A 20,429-nucleotide genomic window follows, 5' to 3' on the forward strand; every position below is an offset into this window, starting at 1 on the left:
TAATTTGTTATAGCAGCAACAGGAAACACACAGAGATTAACTGCCCTGGATAAGGCAACAAATAGTGACTTTTATGTAAACTGCTGACTTTCGGGCTGGTGTCAGATTTCCTCACAATTTAATACTTTGGAGTAAATGGTAAAGAGGTCTCGGGAAAGCTGAATTGCATAGTGGAAAAGAGAATGGGTTTTGAAGCCTGCAAGCCCCCTTTGCTTTGATTGGCTATGTGACCCGGGACAAGGACAACCTCTCTGAACCTCCTTTCCTTGCAGGGTTGCTGTGGGGATTAGAAGAGAAAATGTGAGAACAGTAGAAAGAGTTCTGCTACATGAAGTCGGAATTCATGCTCACTTCACAGTGCTCTACGTCCCTCATCCATGGTCCTATGGTCACATAGGATAGTGAGGATTGAATGAGTTAAATCTGTAAAGTGCCTAGAACTGTGCTTGAAACATAGTAAGTGCTGCTCTTATTAAAAAGAGAGGGTCCTGAAATGGGGCAAGTGCTCAACAAATAGACTGGCAGACTTGTCAAGCAACTTTCCAGCACTAAGCTCTATGCTTTACATACCTGCTCTGAGTGTTATGGGGTCTCACTGAGACTTGGTCTCTGTCTCATTGACCTTATGGTTTAACTCAGAAGTTACAGGAAAGTGCCCATCCAGGTAAGGTAGTATGTGACTGGTCAATGAGCAGCACTGACCATGAACATCATGTGGCTTCAGTGCAGGAGGATAGCGGAGGAGTCCTGGTAAAGGAGGTGGGACTCCTGCCCAGTTGGACAAGCAGAGGGGAGGGGAACTGCCTATGGGCAGGGAGAAGCATGGGCAGATAGGAATGTACATGCAGAGGCGGGAGAAGCATGGTGGGAGATGGGCAGGAGCAGATGTGCAGAGGGATGAAGGCCTGACTGAGCCATCTGGCTTTACTATATGGCAATGGAATGTCCCTGAAAAATTTCCTAGCAGAATACCATCATGATCAAAGTGTCTTGGATGGACTTATGACATATATCACAGTGATTCTCAATCACGGTGCTGTACCACACCAGTGGGATATGATCCCTAGTGAGGTGTATATAAAATAACACATAGCCAGCACCAAAGATGATGATGATTATGATGATGAGCATGTTTAACCAATCAGAGAAGATTCAGGATACCTATGCACTAAATATGGGTTTCAAAAGCCAACTAAACACAAGCCAACAAGGTATTTAAGCTACACTGATAAAGGTAAATGAGTCATTCACACAAGACCAGAGATAAAAACCAAGGGATGCAGTATTAAGTTGTTGAACTGAAATAAAGAAGGTCCCCTAAGCCAAAGCTAGAATTTGATTTTTGTTTCATTTCTACTTGTTTCTAAAATAAAATTTTAACATATGTGCCCAGACTGCATGCTAGTCCTCTCCAGACCTGCAGAATGGGTAACTGTTGGCTACTTGCCAGCTGTCAGGCAAATGCTCTATAAAAGACAAGGGAGGTTGCATTTCTACCTGGCAAATGACAATTCATGTGGTTGTGCTTTTTTTTCTTCCAGGAAGAAAAGTGTACACATGAAGTCAGTGGTAGCCCAGTGTTCAAAGGGCAAGGAGAAGGAGTTACTCCCCTCAAAAGCCAATGTTCATCACGTTACTATGTCGTCTTTCAATGAAGCATTTGACACCGCATCTGCTTTTCTTTCATCTGAAGAAAGACTTAAGGTGGGTGTTGAAGGATTAGAGACCTCAGCACTCGCCTCTAGTAGATCCAGATAGAAAAGAGCATATGAGTGCACAGCAGGTTCCCTTGTTCTAAGAAGGACCAGGGAACCAGAGGGCTAATCAGGCAAATGGACAGTCAATAGCTGGTGTCTTTTACTAAGGGGGGTCCTAAGACAACAGCCAATTAGCTTGGACCCCCCCAAGTTACTCCTGACTTATTTCACCATATGGCATAAACAATGACTTCCTTTCCTTTAACAAGTGGTTGATATTAGCTGATTTTATCGAACAAAGCTTAACTAAAAATGTAGTATTCTAGGAAATCATGTAAGAATAGTCTGTTGTTTCGTCTAGGTTTAGAAAGATTCCTAAAAATGACCAAGGATTCTTAAAACAGACCCTACACACCACATGCCTAACAGGGTTTTTCTCTAGAGGATAGAATCACTTTCTATGTTCTTTATTTCTTATTGAATATATTTCACAATGACTATGTATTACATATAAAGAAGATACTTTTAAAAAAAGATCTTAAGAAGGCGTAGTTAGTAGCTCATTGGATGAACTTCAAAGGGCTGTTTATTATTAGTTTCCTGATCTGAAAAATGAACTTAAATCTGACTCAACCTCAAAGGCCTCTCCCTAATGGAAGGAAGGAGAAAAAGTTTTCAAAACAAATTTGTGTCTTAAGAGGCCTAGGAGATGGAAAATGGAAGAATAATAGACTTTTTGGAAATCTGTATTAAATGGGGACATTGGGCACGGGGGTGGCGGCGGTGGTGGTGGCAATAGACCAAAAAAGGTCATGTATATGCATGTGCTCTAAAAAGTGAGGGAAAAAAAGTCATAGGTCACTGCCATTATTCAGCAACATGAGTGGCTATTACAAAGAGGCTGGGGGGCGGGTCTCCCTGGGTGGCTCAGTTGGTTGAGCATCCCACTCTTGGTTTCAGCTCAGGTCATGATCTTGAGATTGTGCTCAGCAGAGAGTCTGCTTCAGATTCTCTCTCCCTCTCGCTTCTCCTCTGCCCCTCTCCCCTCTCTCGCATTGCTCTCTCTCTCTCTCAAATGAATGAATGAATGAATGAAATCTTAAAATAAAAAGAGGTTGGTGTTTCTTTTTTTTTTTTTTTTTAAGATTTTATTTATTTATTTGACAGAGAGAGACACAGCGAGAGAGGGAACACAAGCAGGGGGAGTGGGAGAGGGAGAAGCAGGCCTCCCGTGGAGCAGGGAGCCCGATGCGGGGCTCGATCCCAGGACCCTGGGATCATGACCTGAGCCGAAGGCAGATGCTTAACGACTGAGCCACCCAGGCGCCCCTAGGTTGGTGTTTCATTGAGTTTCACTGCTAGGTCAATATTAGAACCCATAACCATAAGACATTATATAATATATAAAGTCAGAATTTTCAGGGCATGTGGGGCAGTATTCTTGATCTAGTCATTCATTTTGTCATTCAATAAACATTTTATCCAGAACTTACTATGTACCTAATAGAGACATGCATTAATAATCTGATGACTTAATACAGCAATGGAGGTTGATTTGGGTTGATTCCTGGTCTTGTCTTAGGGTTGGCATTAGTTAGTGGTGCAGTTTGAGGTCATGGATTTATTTTAGTTAAAGCTAACAGTATAAATATACTAGAACCAGGAGACCTGGGGTCTCAACCAGGCTTTATGATCTTGGCAAGGCCATATCTAGGCCATAGTTACATCGTGTATGAAGCTAGGGGACTCATATATAATCCCTGATGGCTCTTTAGGCCATAGTAGTCTGCAACAATGAGGTATAGGGGAAAGGATCACATAAAACTGGGTTGATGGCCAACCCTAAGTTTGCTACCTGTATGAGCCTCAGGTCTCTTAAACCTAAAATGAAGATAATACAACCGACTTTTCACTGATTGTTGTGAGGAGTAACTTCAGTTAGATGTGTAATAGTATTTCTTTCTTCTTTTTTTTTTAACAGAACGCTGGTACATAGGCATTCAAAATATATAACATCCTCTTGATTTCCACAAACCATCACATAGTAGCATGGTATTTATGAGCTTAGCCATATATATATTTAAGCTCTAAAAGGAAATAGTCAATATCTTTTTCCAGATGCTTTATATTTTAGAGTTTTGCTCACTGATTACTCTTTGATTCATTGAGTGCTTTACTAAATCCTAGTCCCAAGATGAGCAGAGAGAAGGAAGGGGCTCTGCGAAGTGATAGTGGAAAAGCATCCTTTGAGGCATGGCAGTCTAGAAACGGCAGCCCCCTCTCAGCACTAAGGCAAGGGAGTGTAAGCTGCTGTGCTCTCTCCTCAGTTGGATAACCATATAATTTATCATTTTAGTTGGGACACTTAAAAAAATTTTTTTTAAGATTTATTTATTTTTAGAGAAAGAGCAAGAGTGAATGGGGGCAGGGGCAGAGGGAGAGAATATTTAAGCAGACTCTCCACTGAGTGTGGAGCCTGACGTGGGGCTTGACAGGGGGCTCAATCCCATGACCCATGAGATCATGACCTGAGCTGAAACCAAGAGTTGGACATCTAAATGACTGAGCTACCCAGGTGCCCCAATTGGGATAATTTTGAGAGTGAAAAACTGGTTTAGTAAAACTGGGATAAGCTGGGATGCACGTCCCTCTCACCTTTCGGGCTTACTTTTTGTGACCATTGTTGTCAATTTATAGGTACCTCTGATAGCCTCATGGAGAAGAAATGAAAAATAAGGTTCTATCCAAATAATCTAAAATTTCTCTCTGTTTTTTGAAGGCATGGAAAAAATTACTTAACTGAAGTTTGATAAATACATATTGATTTTAGATAGAATATTATGATAAAATAGTTGTGTTTGTATTATTATTATGTATGCTCTTGAGGGGGGTCAGTGAAGTTTTTCTGTGAAAGGACAGAGTAAATATCTTAGGTATTGTAGGCTAAATGGTCTCTGTCATAACCATGTAGTTCTGCCTCTCCAGGGCAAAAGCAGCCATGGACAATACATAAAAGAATGGGCATGGCTGTGTTCAAATAAAATTTCATTTATAATAACTGCTTGTGAGATGGATCTGGCTTTGGGCTGCAGTTTGTCAACCCCTGCTTTAAAACAATAGTTCCTAGACTTTTGGAATTCATAGGGCCAGGAAAATTTTTAAAATTCTGGAACTGATTTGACTTCTAATCTGTTATTTTGGTAAGTAATTATATTTAAAAGAAAAAAAAAGAAAAGTCATTGCCTAGCACCTTGGCCTCTTAGGATTTTAAAACAGCAAAAAACTTTTAGAAAGGGCACAGATTCAGAGCAAATTTAGCTTTGTGGAAAACCAACCACATTGTCCTTATTTTTAAAAAATGTTTTCTTAGTTTGGTAAAAACTTTGTTGTGAATATACTCGGTTTAACAGATGGGTCTTGAATTGCTTTGGGAGGACACTGGTGTGGAACCATAGACAGAGCACAGTATTTATAATGAAAATATCTGGATTTGAATAAGGTTGAGAGAGTACTAAGAAGGGAGGGAGGAACAGACCGTGGACATTCCTTTCACGGGACAAATCTCCTTGAAGAGAGTGTCCCTTGCCCTGAATCAGAGTTGTATACACAAACTCTAGTATCGACTAACTCCAGAACTCACCGGTTGCCACTGTGCAGGGTACCAGGCAGGGGGGCAGTTGAAGCGGTTACAAGCTTGCACTGTGCTGGGCTTGGGCTGACGGCACAGTTCATCGGCCAGGATTACGGTTTCATTCATCTCTCTGGAAAGGAGGTGGGAGCAGAAGACATCTCTGGTCTGCAGGCCAACCCCACAGGTGAGACTGCATGGACTCCACTTGCCAATTTCCCACCTGGGAAGAAATCAGAGAGGACGAGGACATCCTTAGTACCTGTGTAGAGAACATCATGACATCAAGTGTTGCCAATAGAGTAAAAACACATACCGGGGAATGTGGGAATTTCCAGCACAAGATTGGCTAGGAATTCTACCCCAAGCCTAGAATGCATCCTCTCCTACATGCTCTAGAATTCAGTTTGAATAAACAAAGAGGGTGATAAAATGGAATGTCCATTTTTACCCACAAAATCACCAAGAATGGTCACAACCATGTCTATTTGGATGAAATATACAAACTTCATCAAAATAAGGCTACTGGTATGCTAGATGATAACACAGGTTTGAGTGCAGAAAGACTTTGGGCACTAGGTATTGAATGAACAGCCTTTCTGCTAATCTGTCTAGTTCCCATTCTTAGCAAGACTGAAGAATTTGTGCTTGTTTTTCTTTGGCTTCAAAGTGAAAGGTCATTGGCTCCAACTTCCTTCAAACTTCCAACATAGCATAGAAATGTCTCTGTCTTATGTATAAATATCATCACTGCCTGGGACTGGAGAATGTAACAAAAGTAAAGGTTGCTAAATAGATCAGTCTTCTTGAGGGGAAATAAATGGAGAGAATGGCTCATTATCTGGAAGTAGAAGTCAAATACACACAGAGGAGTTGAGTGCATAATTGGCCATTCCGAACGGCCAAGTCTTGAGAAGTACATTTACAGTGAGCTGAAGGCCTATAAAAACAATCCTACTCCATTTCCCTGTTGATGCAGCCTCCAAAATGGGAATGATAAAGAAAAAGCTGAGTTGCCTGGGCTTGGAGTAAGAAGTGTTCTTTAATCATCAGTTTTGGAAAGTTGTATTTACAATACGAGGCACAAAAATTCTACAAACAGAAGTTAGCCAAGAAAAGCATGGCAAGTAGATCCTTCAGTGGCTAGGCCCTCCTAGCTTTTGTAGCTAGCCTTAAAAATTGGCTTAAAAATCTTTGGCCTTCACGTTTTTCATCAGACTGCAAAACAGAGTACATACTCTCTCATTCTCTTTCTGCTACTCTGATATGTAACTACCTTACAAACCCCTATTTCCACTGCCTCCTTTCATCTATCCTGTGTTTAAGTCATATGTGTAGCAGACAATTTCATTATTCTCAACTCACGCCCCCTGGTTCTCCAGCTCTGTCTTTACTCAAGCTGTTACTCTGAATTTGGAATATGTTTTGTCCTTTCCTTGCCCATCCTTCAAAATGTCTTTATTTCTGTGTATCCCAGTTTGGTCCATGTTCAAAGGATGTGTACCTGCTTCTAGATAGTTAATGTACATGGTTAATAATTTCTTGATAAATGAGCAAATGGAAGGGACCTACCAGCAAAGTGGGTGCTTTACACCCATTTAATTACCTCCAGAACAACATGAGATAGACTCTACTGATTTCCCTCATTTTATAATTGAGGAAATCTGAAAATCTAAGAGGTTGACTTGCCCAAAACCCATAATTAGTAAGCTGCGAATTCAGGATTCAAACTGGGTGTGTTTGGCTCCAAAGCCTTAGTCTATTCTATTGTACCACACTGTCTCCAGGAAAACTGTCCTATAAACATTCACAAAATTTTAAATCAATAGAAGAGGAGAGGCTGAATTGAATATATATTTCTTTTAGATCGATCCTTGTGCGAATTTCTATAAACTTATTTTTAGATCGCTAGTTTGGGTAAATTCCTAGCTTTAAAATGTTGTGTTTTAAAATATATCCACACATTCTTTGCCACCTCTCCCTTCTAAAGATGAAGCCTTGAGGGGTGCCTGGGTGGCTCAGTTGGTTAAGCGACTGCCTCTGGCTCAGGTCATGATCCTGGAGTCCTGGGATCGAGTCCCACATCGGGCTCCCTGCTCAGCAGGGAGTCTGCTTCTCCCTCTGACCCTCCTCCCTCTGGTGCTCTCTCTCATTCTCTCTCTCGCAAAAAAAAAAAAAAAAAGATGAAGCCTTGAGTCTGGGCTGAACTCAGTGGCTCATTTGTAATGAATAGGATGAGGCAGAAGTGAGGGTATGTGACCTCTAAGGCTAAATCATAAAAAGGATATATTTTCATTTGGCTCTTTCTTTGCTCACTCTGGGGGAAGCCAGCTGTCATGTCATGAGCGCACTCACTCAGTCTTCAGGAAAGTCCACATGCAAAGGAACTGAAGCTGTTCACCAACAGTTGGCACCAACTTGCCAGTCATATGACTGAGCTACCTTGCAAGCTGATCCGCTGGACCCAGTCTAGCCTTCAGATGATTGCACCCTCACGAGAGACCTTGAGGCAGAATTGCCTTTCCAAGCCTTACCCAGATTCCTCACTCATTAAATGGTGAGAGGTAAAAAACATTTATTTCTGTTGTGAGCTACTAGGATTTGGGGAAATTTGTTGTGCAACAATAGACAACTAATACAGCATGCCCCCCCACTCCAATCATGCATATGTTCATCAAAAGACATATATAAGAATATTAAAAGCAGCACTACTGATAATAGCCCAGATGGGGAACAATCCAATGTCCATCAATAGTTGAGTGGATAAAAAATTATGATATAGTCATACAAGAACACTGAACAGTGAGAATAAACTATAACAAGCAACACAGATGAATCTCACAAACATAAAATTGAGGAAAGAAAGCCACAAAAGCAAAAATTCATACTGTGCTCTCATTTATATAAAGTTCAAAACCCAAAACTAATCTATGATGTTAGAGATCGGCTCGGGGGTTACCCTTGGTGGGCAGTAACTAGAAAAGGGGGGCTGGGGGAGGAATTCTGGGATGTTATCTTGATCTGGATCCACTTTGTGAAAAATCATCAAGACATACAATGTAGGTTTTGTGTACTTTTCTCTATGTTTGTTATGCTTCAGAAAGGGGTGCTCCCCTCCCCCCACTTTTAAGTGAAATGTTAAAGTGTGGCTGTGAAACAAAATCCAACAACCATGCTCAATGCTGGTGACCACAATGTGTGTGTCTCATAAAGGAGCTGCCTACACAGTGAATGTTGTCCAAGGTTGAAACCTGTCACAGTGCAGGCTCTCCACTTCCACTGCCCCCATTCCTGCCTCCACCTCTGGCAGAAATCCAGTCACTGGGACCTTGAAGCAGAGGCATTTTGGCAGCCATGAGGTCACTTCAACACTGTTCGTCAAACTCACAAAATAGACATATCTGCTTACCCATGATAAAACCACATTGCATTCCCAAGGGAGGAGGTCAGCAGAAGCTATCTGTGTATTAAGTACTTTGCTGATTGAAAGTATCTGAATCAACTTAGGCCAAAAGAAAAAAAAAAAAGGGAAAGCAGACTCGCCCTCCTCCCCCCTGCCCCCCATTTCTCTGCAGACGGGCTACATTTGTGAGCCTTGGGTCTGGCTGGCTGCTGATAGAACCTTCCTGCATTCTGTGCTTTTGGCTGTTTCTTGAGGGAGTGCAACAGGCCAGGAGGGAGGAGAAAGCCTGGGGGCAGGGTTGGCTGGCTCGCAGCCTGTGAGGCACTTAGAGGCCTTCCCTGGGATTCTGGGGCCTGGCTTTCCCACAAGCCCAGTGATGGGAGGGGACAGGAGCTCAGAGGATGAGGGCATTAGTGCTTTCCCCTCTACTTTGCCTGGTTCACTTTTACTCATCTTTATGTCTTCATTGACAATGGTACTTCCTCAGGGATGAAGCCCTCAGCTTGGTAAAATTTGCCTATTATATAGTCTCACTAATACCTCCCCTTTGGAAATCTTCAACACGTAATAAAATGCCTGTGGTAAGAACACAACATAAGATACCCTCTTAACAAAATTTTAAGTGTACAATATAGTATTGTTGACTATAGGTACAAAGAGCTCTAGAACTTACTCATCTTGCTTAACTGGAACTTTGTGCCTATTGATGAGTAACTCTTCATTTCCCCCTCCCTCTAGCCCCTGGCAAGCACCATCTATTCTTTGATTCTATGAATTTGATTGTTTCAGATATCTCATATAAGTGGAATCATGCAGCATTTGTTCTTGTGTAACTGGCTTATTTCTCTTAGCATAATGTTCCTGAGGTTCATCCACATTGTCACACATTGCAGACTTCTTTTTTAAGGCTCGATAGCCTTATGTATACACCACATTTTCTTTATCCATTCATCTGCTGAAGGACATTTAGCTTATGTCCACATACTGGCTATTGTGAATAGTGCTGCAGTGAACATGGGAGTGCTAATATCTCTTTGAGATCCTGACTTCAGTTCTTTTAGATAAATGCCCAGAAGTGGGATTACTGGATTTTATGGCAGTTCTATTTTTAATGTTTTGAGGAACCTCCATGCTGCTGCTTTCTACAGTGGCTGCACCAGTTTGCATTCCCACCAACAGCGCACAAGGGTTCCAATTTCTCCACGTCCTTGCCAACACTGTGGTCTTTCGCTTTATTGATGATAGCCATCCAGACCAGTGTGAGGGGATTATCTCACTGTGGTTTTGATTTGCATTTTCTTTTATTATTTTTTATTTTTAAATTTTAATTAATTAATTAATTAATTAATTAATTAATTAATTAATTTAGAGAGCAGGTGGGGAGGGGCAGAGGGAGAAAATCTCAAGCAGGCTTTGCCCAGTGCACAGCCTGATGTGGGGCTCAATCTCATGACCCCAAGATCATGACCTGAGCCAAAATCGAGAGGCGGGTGCTCAACCAACTAAGCCACCCAGACACCTCTGATTTGCATTTTTTTAAAAGATTTTATTTATTTATTCATGAGGGACACAGAGAGAGAGGCAGAGGGAGAAGCAGGCTCCCAAGGAGCAGAGAGCCCGATGCGGGACTCGATCCCAGGACCCTGGGGTCATGACCTGAGCCGAAGGCAGACGCCCAACCATCTGAGCCACCCAGGCGCCCTGATTTGCATTTTCTGATGATTAGTGATGTGGAGAATTTTCTATATACAGTTGGCCATTGGTAGTCTTTTTTGGAGAAATGTCTTGCAAGTCTTTAGCCCATTTTTAAATCGGGTTATTAGATTTTTTGTTGTTGTTGTTATTGAGTTGTAGAAGTTCCTCCTATGTTATGCAGGTAAGGTCTTTATCAGAAATATCGTTTGCAATTTTTTTCTCCCTGTTACTCTGTTGAGTGTTTTCTTTGCTGTGCTCAATGAACCTGTAATCTGACTATCCTGCTCCACTGTTACCTTGATGAAAGCATGGGTCAATGTTTATTTTGGTTTAGCACTAGTTATGGGTTCAAGTGTATCCCCCTAAAAGGTATGTTGGAGTCCTAACCCCCAATAACTCAGAATGTGACTTTATTTGGAATGGGGTTATTACAGATATAATCACTTAAGGTGAAATCATACTAGAGTAGGGTGGGCTTTTAATCCAGTATGAATGGTGTTCTTGTAAGAAAGGAGAGGAACACTCAGGGAGAATGTCATGTAATGACAGGGACAGAGATTGCAGTGATGCATCTACAAGCCAAATGATGTCAAGGATTGCCAGCAGACACCAGAAGCTAGAAGAGGCAAGGAAGGATTTGCCCTCCTAGGTTTCAGAAGGAGCATGGCCCTGCTGACATCTTCATGTCTGCCTCCAGAACTGTGAGAGAATGCATTTCTATTGTTTTGTGTCACCCTGTTTGTGGTACTGTGTTATGGCACCTCTGGGAAACTAGTACATCACTGTAACCTCCATACCTAGAGTGGTGCCTAGAACATAGATGCTTGGTAAGTACGAGGTAACGCAAACTGAGTAGAATCCCAGTGAACTGGGTGTGCACCTTTGGTTTAGACACTTGGCTGGTCAAACATTTCAGCTATGATCACTGAGCAACCGCCAGCAGCAATTTCAAAGTCCCCAAAGCCCTAAACACCACAAAGTTTCCTTTAGTGTGGTGCAAACTATTTGGTGACAGCACTGGACCTGAATTGACATGATGTTTTTATAGGTTGCATCCCACTTAGTGTAAATATTTACACATTTTACTGCAGCAATGTTAGACTGTTGGATTATGGAATTTTCTCCTAGAATTTACTAGGGGTAATACATTATTTATGTTATAGTAATCCTAACATACTTCTAAAAGTACAAAAAATTCTGAATTCCAAAACACATCTGCCCTGATGGTTTTGGCTAAAGGATTCTGGCTCTATAGAAGGATGGCAAACATGATCACTATGTTTTCTTTCAGCTTCTAGGCTTCAGGTGTTTAGCTTCATGGTTAGGCCCTTGGCCAAAATGTTATGGAGACTGGTTCCTCCAGCATTCCCTTGCTATATTGCTTTTTTTTTTCTCTGACCTTCTCCATATTCCTGTCCTTTTCATCAAAACCTGCTTGCAGGGAAAGCTCTGGGAGCTGACAGATCACAGCTGATGCCCTGTGGCATCAGGCTGGACCCTGTCCAACTCCTGAGCAACTGACCCCTGACCAAGGGTAGACAGGAGACAGAGGGTTACCTCCCACCCGTCAAGGCTGGGATTAGTCTTCCTGTCCTCTGTTCAACATCAGATGTGCTTGGGTAGGCCTGTGTTTATAATTGGATTTTAAATTTTAGCCTTGGTTTCCGAATTCCACTTTGTTTCCCTGATGGTGCTGGAGTTCTGCTCAACGTTTAGCCTACTGCACACAGAGCCTGTCACTCTGCCTGCATCTGGCCAGCCCCTTGCCTTGGCCTGGGCAAAGACCCCTGGCCACAAGCCATAAGCCACGATGAGACAGCAGTCTAGCTGACATTACACATTACTGCTAGTAACAATAGTAATTCTAACATTTATACAGAGCTTACAATGAGTCAGGTACTATGCTAGTTGTTGTAAATGCGTTCTCTCTTATAATCCTCTCCACAGCCATGTGAGGCAGGTACTATTATTTTGTGCATTTTAATAACAAGGTGCTGAAGCCTGGAGAAGTTAAATGATTAATTAGTCATGGCCTAGAATGCCTACCGTCAGATCTCAATGCCGCATGCATCACATCCAAGTCTAACACGACTTGGACACATGGGTGCTGAGAATGGGGTTGCTGCCTATCACGGAGGCCAGCACATGCATTTTTAAGCCGCAGCTCTGCATCATCTCAGCTTCTTTTGCAGAGGTCCTAGCAAGACTCAGGGATAAGCTCACCCAAGATGTGGGATACATATATGAACTCACTTCTTACTTGCATCAACCTATGAATAAGGTACTATAAAGTTCCCCATTTTACAGGGTGACATAACAGAGGCTTTGAAAGGTCAAGTAACTTGTCCAAAGTCACACAGCTAATAAACAGGAAAATCAGGATTCAAACCCAGGTAGCTTGGCTCCTGCATGCCTAAATATTATATTATACTAACTTTTTGGGTGAGGATGATGAATAGAACAGTACAAAGTAGATCTGAGATGCAAATTCTAGGATCCTGGGTGCTTATAACTTCAGAAATGACAAATGGCAAAATGACAGACCTATTCTTAAGTAACAGAAACCAATACAATGATGCCAGCCAAGGTTACGAATACACTCAGAGTTGTTATTTCAGTGAAGTAGCAGTGATACTTGGCAGCAAATGGGCAAAGGCTGAGTGTGGTCTCCTCAAGGATATGTTTACTTTTTGTAAAGGTGGCCATCAGAGATAATGCGGGCAATCAAGGACCCATGGTGTTTGGCACTTCTTAACAGCTTGTGTTTGTATTAGCTACATAAAAGGAGGAATTTTGGCCTTCTTTTGGACAAGGGCTCATTATGTGAGTTGCCAAGGTTTTTCTCCCCTACCCTTTCAGAGAAGGCATTGGCTGTTGCCTCCAGCAACTCATTGTTGGTTGCTGGTATAAATGCACATAATTTCTAATGGTAGACTCTCCCCATCCCAACCTATGCCCTAAGAACCTTCTGTTACCCTGGTTTTTGCAACAAAGAAGGCTTGTTTCTTTATTCAAAATTTAAAGATGCAGTTATTGAGAGGTGAAACACCACGTAAATTTCAATTATTTGTTAGAGACATTCTTTAAACTTGTGCGTAATCCTTCAACTTGATATTTCTACCTAACATTACTATCCTGTGATTTTTTAAAGTCCCCCAAAGATATCTGTTTCCTTTAGAATGTCTCTGAGGTCAGGAGGTAGAAAGCAATCAAGCAATAATAAATCAGATACCATGGAGCATGGCCAGCTCTAGAAAGCCTAAGGTAGGATAAAGAAAACTCTCTTTCCAACTGGGACACTGTTTAGGACCAGGTGCCCCTTTAAGGTTTTATACTATTACTGGTGGCTCCCAATTTATCTCTGTATCTTCCAGTTTCCAATTTATCCACAGCCCAATGCTTCCAAAATGTGAATCTGGTCACTTACTTCCTCCAATTAAAGACCTCCATTGAAGTCTGAGCTGAGCTTTCAGTGGGGTGGAGACCAGGATATCCAGTGTTCAGCTTTGGTCCAGAGCACTCACTGGGGGTGAGGGGACACTATGGTGGCTGGACCTGAACTTTCTAACTGGCTTCCCACCCCAAATTCTTTTTTTCTTCCTCTTTGTAGGAACTGAATTTTAGCCTGAGGCTTAGTGTGGAGTGGTTCACCGGCATGTGACAGCGTTTAGCACTGGGCCAGGGTACCTGGAGATCAAACATACAGGGAAGATTGAACAAATACATAAACACACGAAGGAGAATGGGAGGCAGATTTCTTACTGTTGGAGAAAGGAGTTGCAAATATGGAAAGGGGTAAGACTAGAATAAACCTTGTGGAATGGGATTGCTATTGGAAACAGTGTGAACTCATGGTTTCTAACAGATGAACAGGTATCTAGATAGACATAGTCATATCAATGGATATAAATGAATGTATGTAAATATGCATAGATGCATCCAATAGTTCCTAGATCTCTCTGCTGAAAGGCCTAAAAGCAATGATATTTCAGTAAAATCAAGTACATCAAGGGCCCAGATTTTGGATTCTAAATAGCATTCTCTACTAAGGAATCAGTTCCTGTATAAATGGCTCCGGGACAGGGGAATTGAAAATAAAAAAAAATGAGCCTGGAACATCTTGTGCCCGAAAACTGGGAAGTGCTCAAAGAATAATGGGGGTAAATGCCAAAAGGACACAGAAGCCAGTTTTAAGGGACTTCCACTGGCCATGTCTGGGACGATTTGATAGTAATGGATTTTAACCCTTTGAGTAAAAGAGAAATTTATAAATAAATAAACAAGATGAGAAAGCTCTAACTTGAAGAATGCCTATTAATAATCTAGAAGATAATTAATAATAAAATTAATAAAATTAGATTAATAATCTAGAAGAGAATTTAGAAAGTTGCCATTTATCAACCCTAATAATAATTGATTCAGGCAAAAGCCATCAGTGAATACTAACACTGGTCAGTAAAAGATTGATAAGGAATAGAGTATTTACTTGCTTTCAGATTATCTCCCCATAAAGATACTTTTTTGTTACTTACTAATAATAAGTGCAATGTCCTTATTATTTTTACAGTGAAAACCTGGCTGAGATCATCTTAACCATATAATGAATTAACATCATCAGAAATGAATGGGACATATCATTCATTGTCTCTTGATACCATGCACTAAGAAGAATGCAGCATACTTCTGTCAAAAATTAAAAAATCATGAAGAAACATCAAGGAAACTCAAAATGAGTGACATTTTACAAAGTAATTGCCCTATAGTCTTCAAAAATATCTAGAATATGAAAGACAAGGAAAGATGGTCCCAGATATAAGGAGTCTAAAAAGAAATGCCAACCAAATGTAACGTGTAACCTTGGATTGGATCTTGGACCTATAAGGGACATTGTTGGGACAACTGGTGGATGGTGGTACTGAATTAATGCCATTTCTTAGTTTTGATGGTTATACTGTGGTTATTTAGGAGAGCATCCTTGTACTTAGGTAGTAACACTGAAGGGTTAAAATGCAATGGTATGTCACCTGAAATTATTCTTAAATGGTCCCAAAATGTTAATGACTATGGAAGCAAGAGAATTGGTAAAAGAGAGCTCTGTCTACTATTTTTATAATTTCTTTAAACTAAAATTATTTCAAAATAAAAGTTATAAAAAACATCCATTGGCTCCTGGTTACCTATAAGCCAGGGTTCAATTCCTTGGCTGGCCTGTAGTGTGCTTCACGAAGGAGTCAGAATATACCTTTCTGATTTAATCTCAGGTCCCCCCTACACTCAGCCTTGCTGAGTACGCAGCAGACAAGTACCCATCTTCTCTGGCCGGCAAACTCTTCTGACTCTCAGGTTAGATTCTTTTTTTTTTTTTTTAAAGATTTTATTTATTTATTTATTTATTTGAGAGAGAGAGAGAGAGAGAGAGAGAGAGAGAGAGAAACAGCGTGAGAAGGGAGAGGGTCAGAGGGGTCACAGATAGTGTGGTCAAAGCAGGCTTCCCACTGAGCCGGGAGCCCGATGTGGGACTTGATCCCAGGACTCCGGGACCATGACCTGAGCCGAAGGCAGTCGCTTAACCAACTGAGGCACCCAGGTGCCCTCTCAGGTTAGATTCTAAACATCACCCTCCTCCCAGTACTTTTCTGATATCCTTCCCATGAGGCAGAGCTAGACCTTTCCCCTCTGCAGCATGCTACTGTCTCTTTCTTCCTAAAGGCCTTCTTTTCTTCCCTCAGACTCACCTTCATTATACTGTAGGTCTTTGTCTACATGTCTGTCTCTCTCACTAGACTCTGCACTCCACAAAGGCAGCAATGGCTGTGACCTACTCATCTTCATACCTCCAGCACCTTCTGCAGTGCCCAGTACATCGTAGATGCTCAAGGTGGCATTGTGGAATAATGTAGATGATTTTGGGCTCTGGAATTGTATTATCCATGAATGAACTGTACTCTGCCACTCTCTAATTGCACAGCTGTGGGTGAGTTACTTAACAATGTACTCATATTTAAAATGAGAATAATAGCAATACCGACTTCAAAGGGTTTTTATGAGGTTTAAATGAGAACATCTATGAAAAGGGCTTAAGCACAGTGGCACAGATTAAGGGCTCTCTAAATATTAGTCAATATGAACTGTTATTACTGGGTGCTCAGTAAATATTTGTTAAATGCATGGATGATTATTGTGAGGATAGAGATTAAGTAAGTAGAGTGAGACTTCTTCCTCAAGTGAATCCGGTAATGTAGCCATATGTTATGGAGACTGGGGGAAAGGATGTTTGTGACCTGCCCGCATTAACTTATCATTTAAGCCTTCACTGCTCAGCACTACAACAGATCTAGGAGTGGGAAACGTGCTCATGACATTCAACATGCTTTCAGCAAAGATGGAGAGAACGAACAAATGGAGACATAGCAACCAATGTTGGGTGATAGCAATGAGCTAATTGCTAAGCCATTTGGCTGAACTACAGAATTTCAGAAGACAGGTAGCACGGAGCTCATAACCACTTACGATTGCTTATTGCAATCCACAAGGTCTGTTCATCTATGTGATCTTGCTTGATCCTCCTACCTCAGAAGTACCCAAAGCAGGCATTACTATCTCCATTTCATAGATAAGCAAGCTGAGGCTCAAAGAGACAAGTGATTTCCCCAAAGTTGGGAAGGGAACTCAGCTTAATCCTACCCTGATAAGGACAAGAAGAGGGAATTGTGAAGGTCACAGATAGGAAGATAGGATTAGAAAAACAGTTACATGACGTTAACAGATGGATTTACTACCTTCACATACAACCTCTGTATTTTAGAAAACTCCTTAAAATGGCCTAGGAAAAGAGAAATGAAAAGATCAAAGGAGGAATTAGATAATAGAGAGTAAAAATATGTTTGAAGACCAAAAATCAACCAAAAGCATATACGAAAAATAGCACTGTGAGAATCAGGGCTCTTTGTAAAAGAGTAGCTTGCACAGCTCAGGAAACAGGAGATACAGCCATTCTTCTCTTGGAAGTCAGCTGGTTTGGCATGAGGTTTTGGCTCCATAAAAGTATTTATAGTCCGGATTACCAAATACCCGAGATGGCAAAGCACTAATTTCCACTGGAAAATAGTGTGGTCAAAGTGACTATTTTAACCAGAACAGTTTGCCTTACCTTCCAAATAATTTCTTAAAAAAAAAAAAAAAAGTTATCAACATTGCAAATAACTCTTGACAAATCTTTTTTTTTTTTTTAATTAATGAATAGTTAAAAAGTGGCATTTGTAGCAACATATAGATTTACTATCTCATTATTAGCATGCCATTTGCTTTAAACCTATCTCCTTCATGGAGCATATCAAATGGCAAATGGCACCCAAATTAGGCCCAGTTGTAGAGAGTATCTTCAGCCTTCCCTCCCATACACCTAACACCTCTATTAGGTGCCACTGTCCAAGAAATGCCCATGTGCCTATTTACCTAAAGGCATCTTGATTTAGTTAACATCTAAATTCTGCTTCCCATTTTCTTTTTTTTTTTTTTAAAGACTTTATTTATTCGAGAGAGAGATTGAGAGAATGAGTGGGAGGAGGGGTAGAGGGAGAAGCAGACTCCCTGTGGAGCAGGGAGCCCCACACGGGTCTCGATCCCAATACGCTTGGATCATGACTTGAGCTGAAGGCAGACGCTTAACCGACTGAGCCACTCAGGCGTCCTACTTCCCATTTTCTGATCACCCTGTCTTCTAGGTAATTGTACATTACAATGACATGGTATTTCTGCAGGCTGTTAGAGCTCAGATATGAGTTTCCTGAGAAACAGGTTGGAAGGGTAGATGATCCACAAAATCACTTCTGCCCTTGGGAGTTCGAGCTTTTAGTTGGCTTGCATAGAATTCTAGGTGGAAATTTCCTACTAAAAATAATTGCAAGGTTGTTCTTGTAATCAGATCAGAGGAGGATTTACTTAGATCATAAACACAAATGTCACTGTGTTGGTTTTCTTTTTCTTCCTCCAACCATCTTTTGGTTTTTGTCCTATTTTTCTCTACTTTACCTTAATTGATTAGCATCCTTACCCTGAAGGTCTTCCACTAAATGAACTCCCTTCCTTTTCCATATTAACTTCCTTCAAATAGATTGAGCTTCTGCCAAGCTTAACCATGTGTTGGCTTCCCAACACACCATTTTCCCTTTTTATATCTGTGAATTTGCTTCCAACTTCTGCCGAGAATGCTGTCCATGTTCCTATCTCAAGGTCTGATTCAAGTCCTTCTTCTTCAGGGAGTTTCTGTCACCAGCCCAACCTGTATTGACTGTACCCTGTTTGCAACTCTATTGAATTTACTGTCACTTGGTGCTTGTTTACATTTTACAACACTGACTACATAGTGTTGTAAGAACACTAAGGAGGTGGAGCATCTTATTTGATGGAATTCTATTGGTTTAACTGTTTTTCTCTAGTTATCATCCTAAGTAGAACATAAGACTTTTAAGACTTGGGATCAATATTTTGGAGTTAAGGGAATTGTTTGGCATCCATCAAATCAGGACATAAAGATCTCATCTATTTGTTGATTTGAAGGTGGTATTCCTCACTAAAACTCCTCAATTATGGATTTTCTCCCTATTATGGGTCAGTAATGTCCTCCCAAAAAGGTATGTTGAAATCCTAACTCCCAGTACCTCAGAATGTGACTTTATTTAGAAATAGAGTATTTACAGAGGTAATCAAGTTAAAATGAGGTCATTAGGGTGGGTGCTAATCCAATATGACTGGTGTCATAAAAAGGGGAAATCTGTTCACAGAGACAAGGAAAATGACGGTGTGAAGACAGAGTTAGAGATGCATCTACCAGCCAATGAATACCAGAGGCTGCTGACAAAGCACCCAAAGCTAGAAAGTGGCAAGGAAGGATCCTTCCCCTACAGGATTCAGAGAGACAGAGAGGGAGCTTGGCCCTGCCAACACCTTGATTTCAGACTTCTAGCCTCCAGAACTGTGAGAAAATAAATTTCTGCTCTTCTAAGACATCCAGCTTGTGGTACTTTGTTAGCCCAGCAAACCAATACACTCCCTCTAGTCAGTTCTTTTGAGCAGTTTTAATCCATTTATTTATGTTGTCAACAGAGACCTTTCTGGATATTTATATTCATGGGGTTTATCAGCAAGTGAAATGCTTGGGAAGGTCAGTCCTTTACATCAGGATCTCTGACCTGATTCTGTTACTTCCAGCAAGATTCTGCCTCTTCTTTCCTTTCATTATACTTGTTTTGTCAGTTTTGTAGACTGAATTTTTTTCTTCCACCCATGTATTTTGCTATTCATATATGTATGTGGGCCTACAGCCATGTATTCATTTGTTGAAAATGTACCGTGTACTAAATATTATGCTGAATGATGGGGACATGGAGTTAAAAAAATTTCTTAATCTTAACAGCTTTCTGAGACAACTACAAGACGCTATAATATGTGCTATTCATTTATTTATTCATTCAACTAGTGTTTATTAAGCACTTTTTGTGGCCAGGTTCTATGTGAAGGAGTAGAGCAATAAATGAGATAGACACAGACTGTATTTCTGTGGGGTCCATGGGAATGCAACAGATAAACATGAGCTATTAGGGAAGTATAATAATATAGACTGGAAGTCAAGAGGGAAGAGATAGAGTCATGGAAGCTTCCTGAAGGCGGTGATAATCTGAGCTGAGGCTTGAAGAGTAAGAGGTGGCCAGGCCAAGGCAGAAGTAAAAAGAAGGTATTCCAGGCAGAACAAGGTGTGGGAAAGCACGATGCAAACTTGGGGAACTCTAATTTATCTACTTCCATGCTTGGGACTGGAAAGAATATAGAGTAGAAAGTCTAGAAGTCCTTGGAAAACTCTGGTTCTCACCCTTGTGTTCCTTGATATAAGTATGGGATGCTTAGCAGAGCCTGGGAAACAGAGGCACTGTGGGCAGCCAAAGCCCCAGTGACAAAGGTGACTTAAGCTCATTAACAGTTCAAACTCACAGCTCCTAGGACGCTGCTG

At 41.1% G+C, this 20,429-nt stretch overlaps 1 protein-coding gene across 1 annotated transcript in view; it reads right to left on the bottom strand.

The window, feature by feature from the left end:
- ADAMTSL1 (ADAMTS like 1) overlaps window positions 1-20,429 on the bottom strand; it is a 396,511-nt gene that overhangs the window by 141,759 nt on the left and 234,323 nt on the right. Inside the window, exon 16 of the mRNA XM_034987936.1 lies at window positions 5,338-5,548. Coding sequence (XP_034843827.1) covers window positions 5,338-5,548 — 211 coding nt within the window. The remainder of the gene's footprint in view (window positions 1-5,337; window positions 5,549-20,429) is intronic.

The sequence above is a fragment of the Mirounga leonina genome, unplaced genomic scaffold (assembly GCF_011800145.1).
Source record: "Mirounga leonina isolate KUSES-001 unplaced genomic scaffold, KU_Mleo_1.0 Mir_447, whole genome shotgun sequence".
Classification (NCBI taxonomy): domain Eukaryota; kingdom Metazoa; phylum Chordata; class Mammalia; order Carnivora; family Phocidae; genus Mirounga; species Mirounga leonina.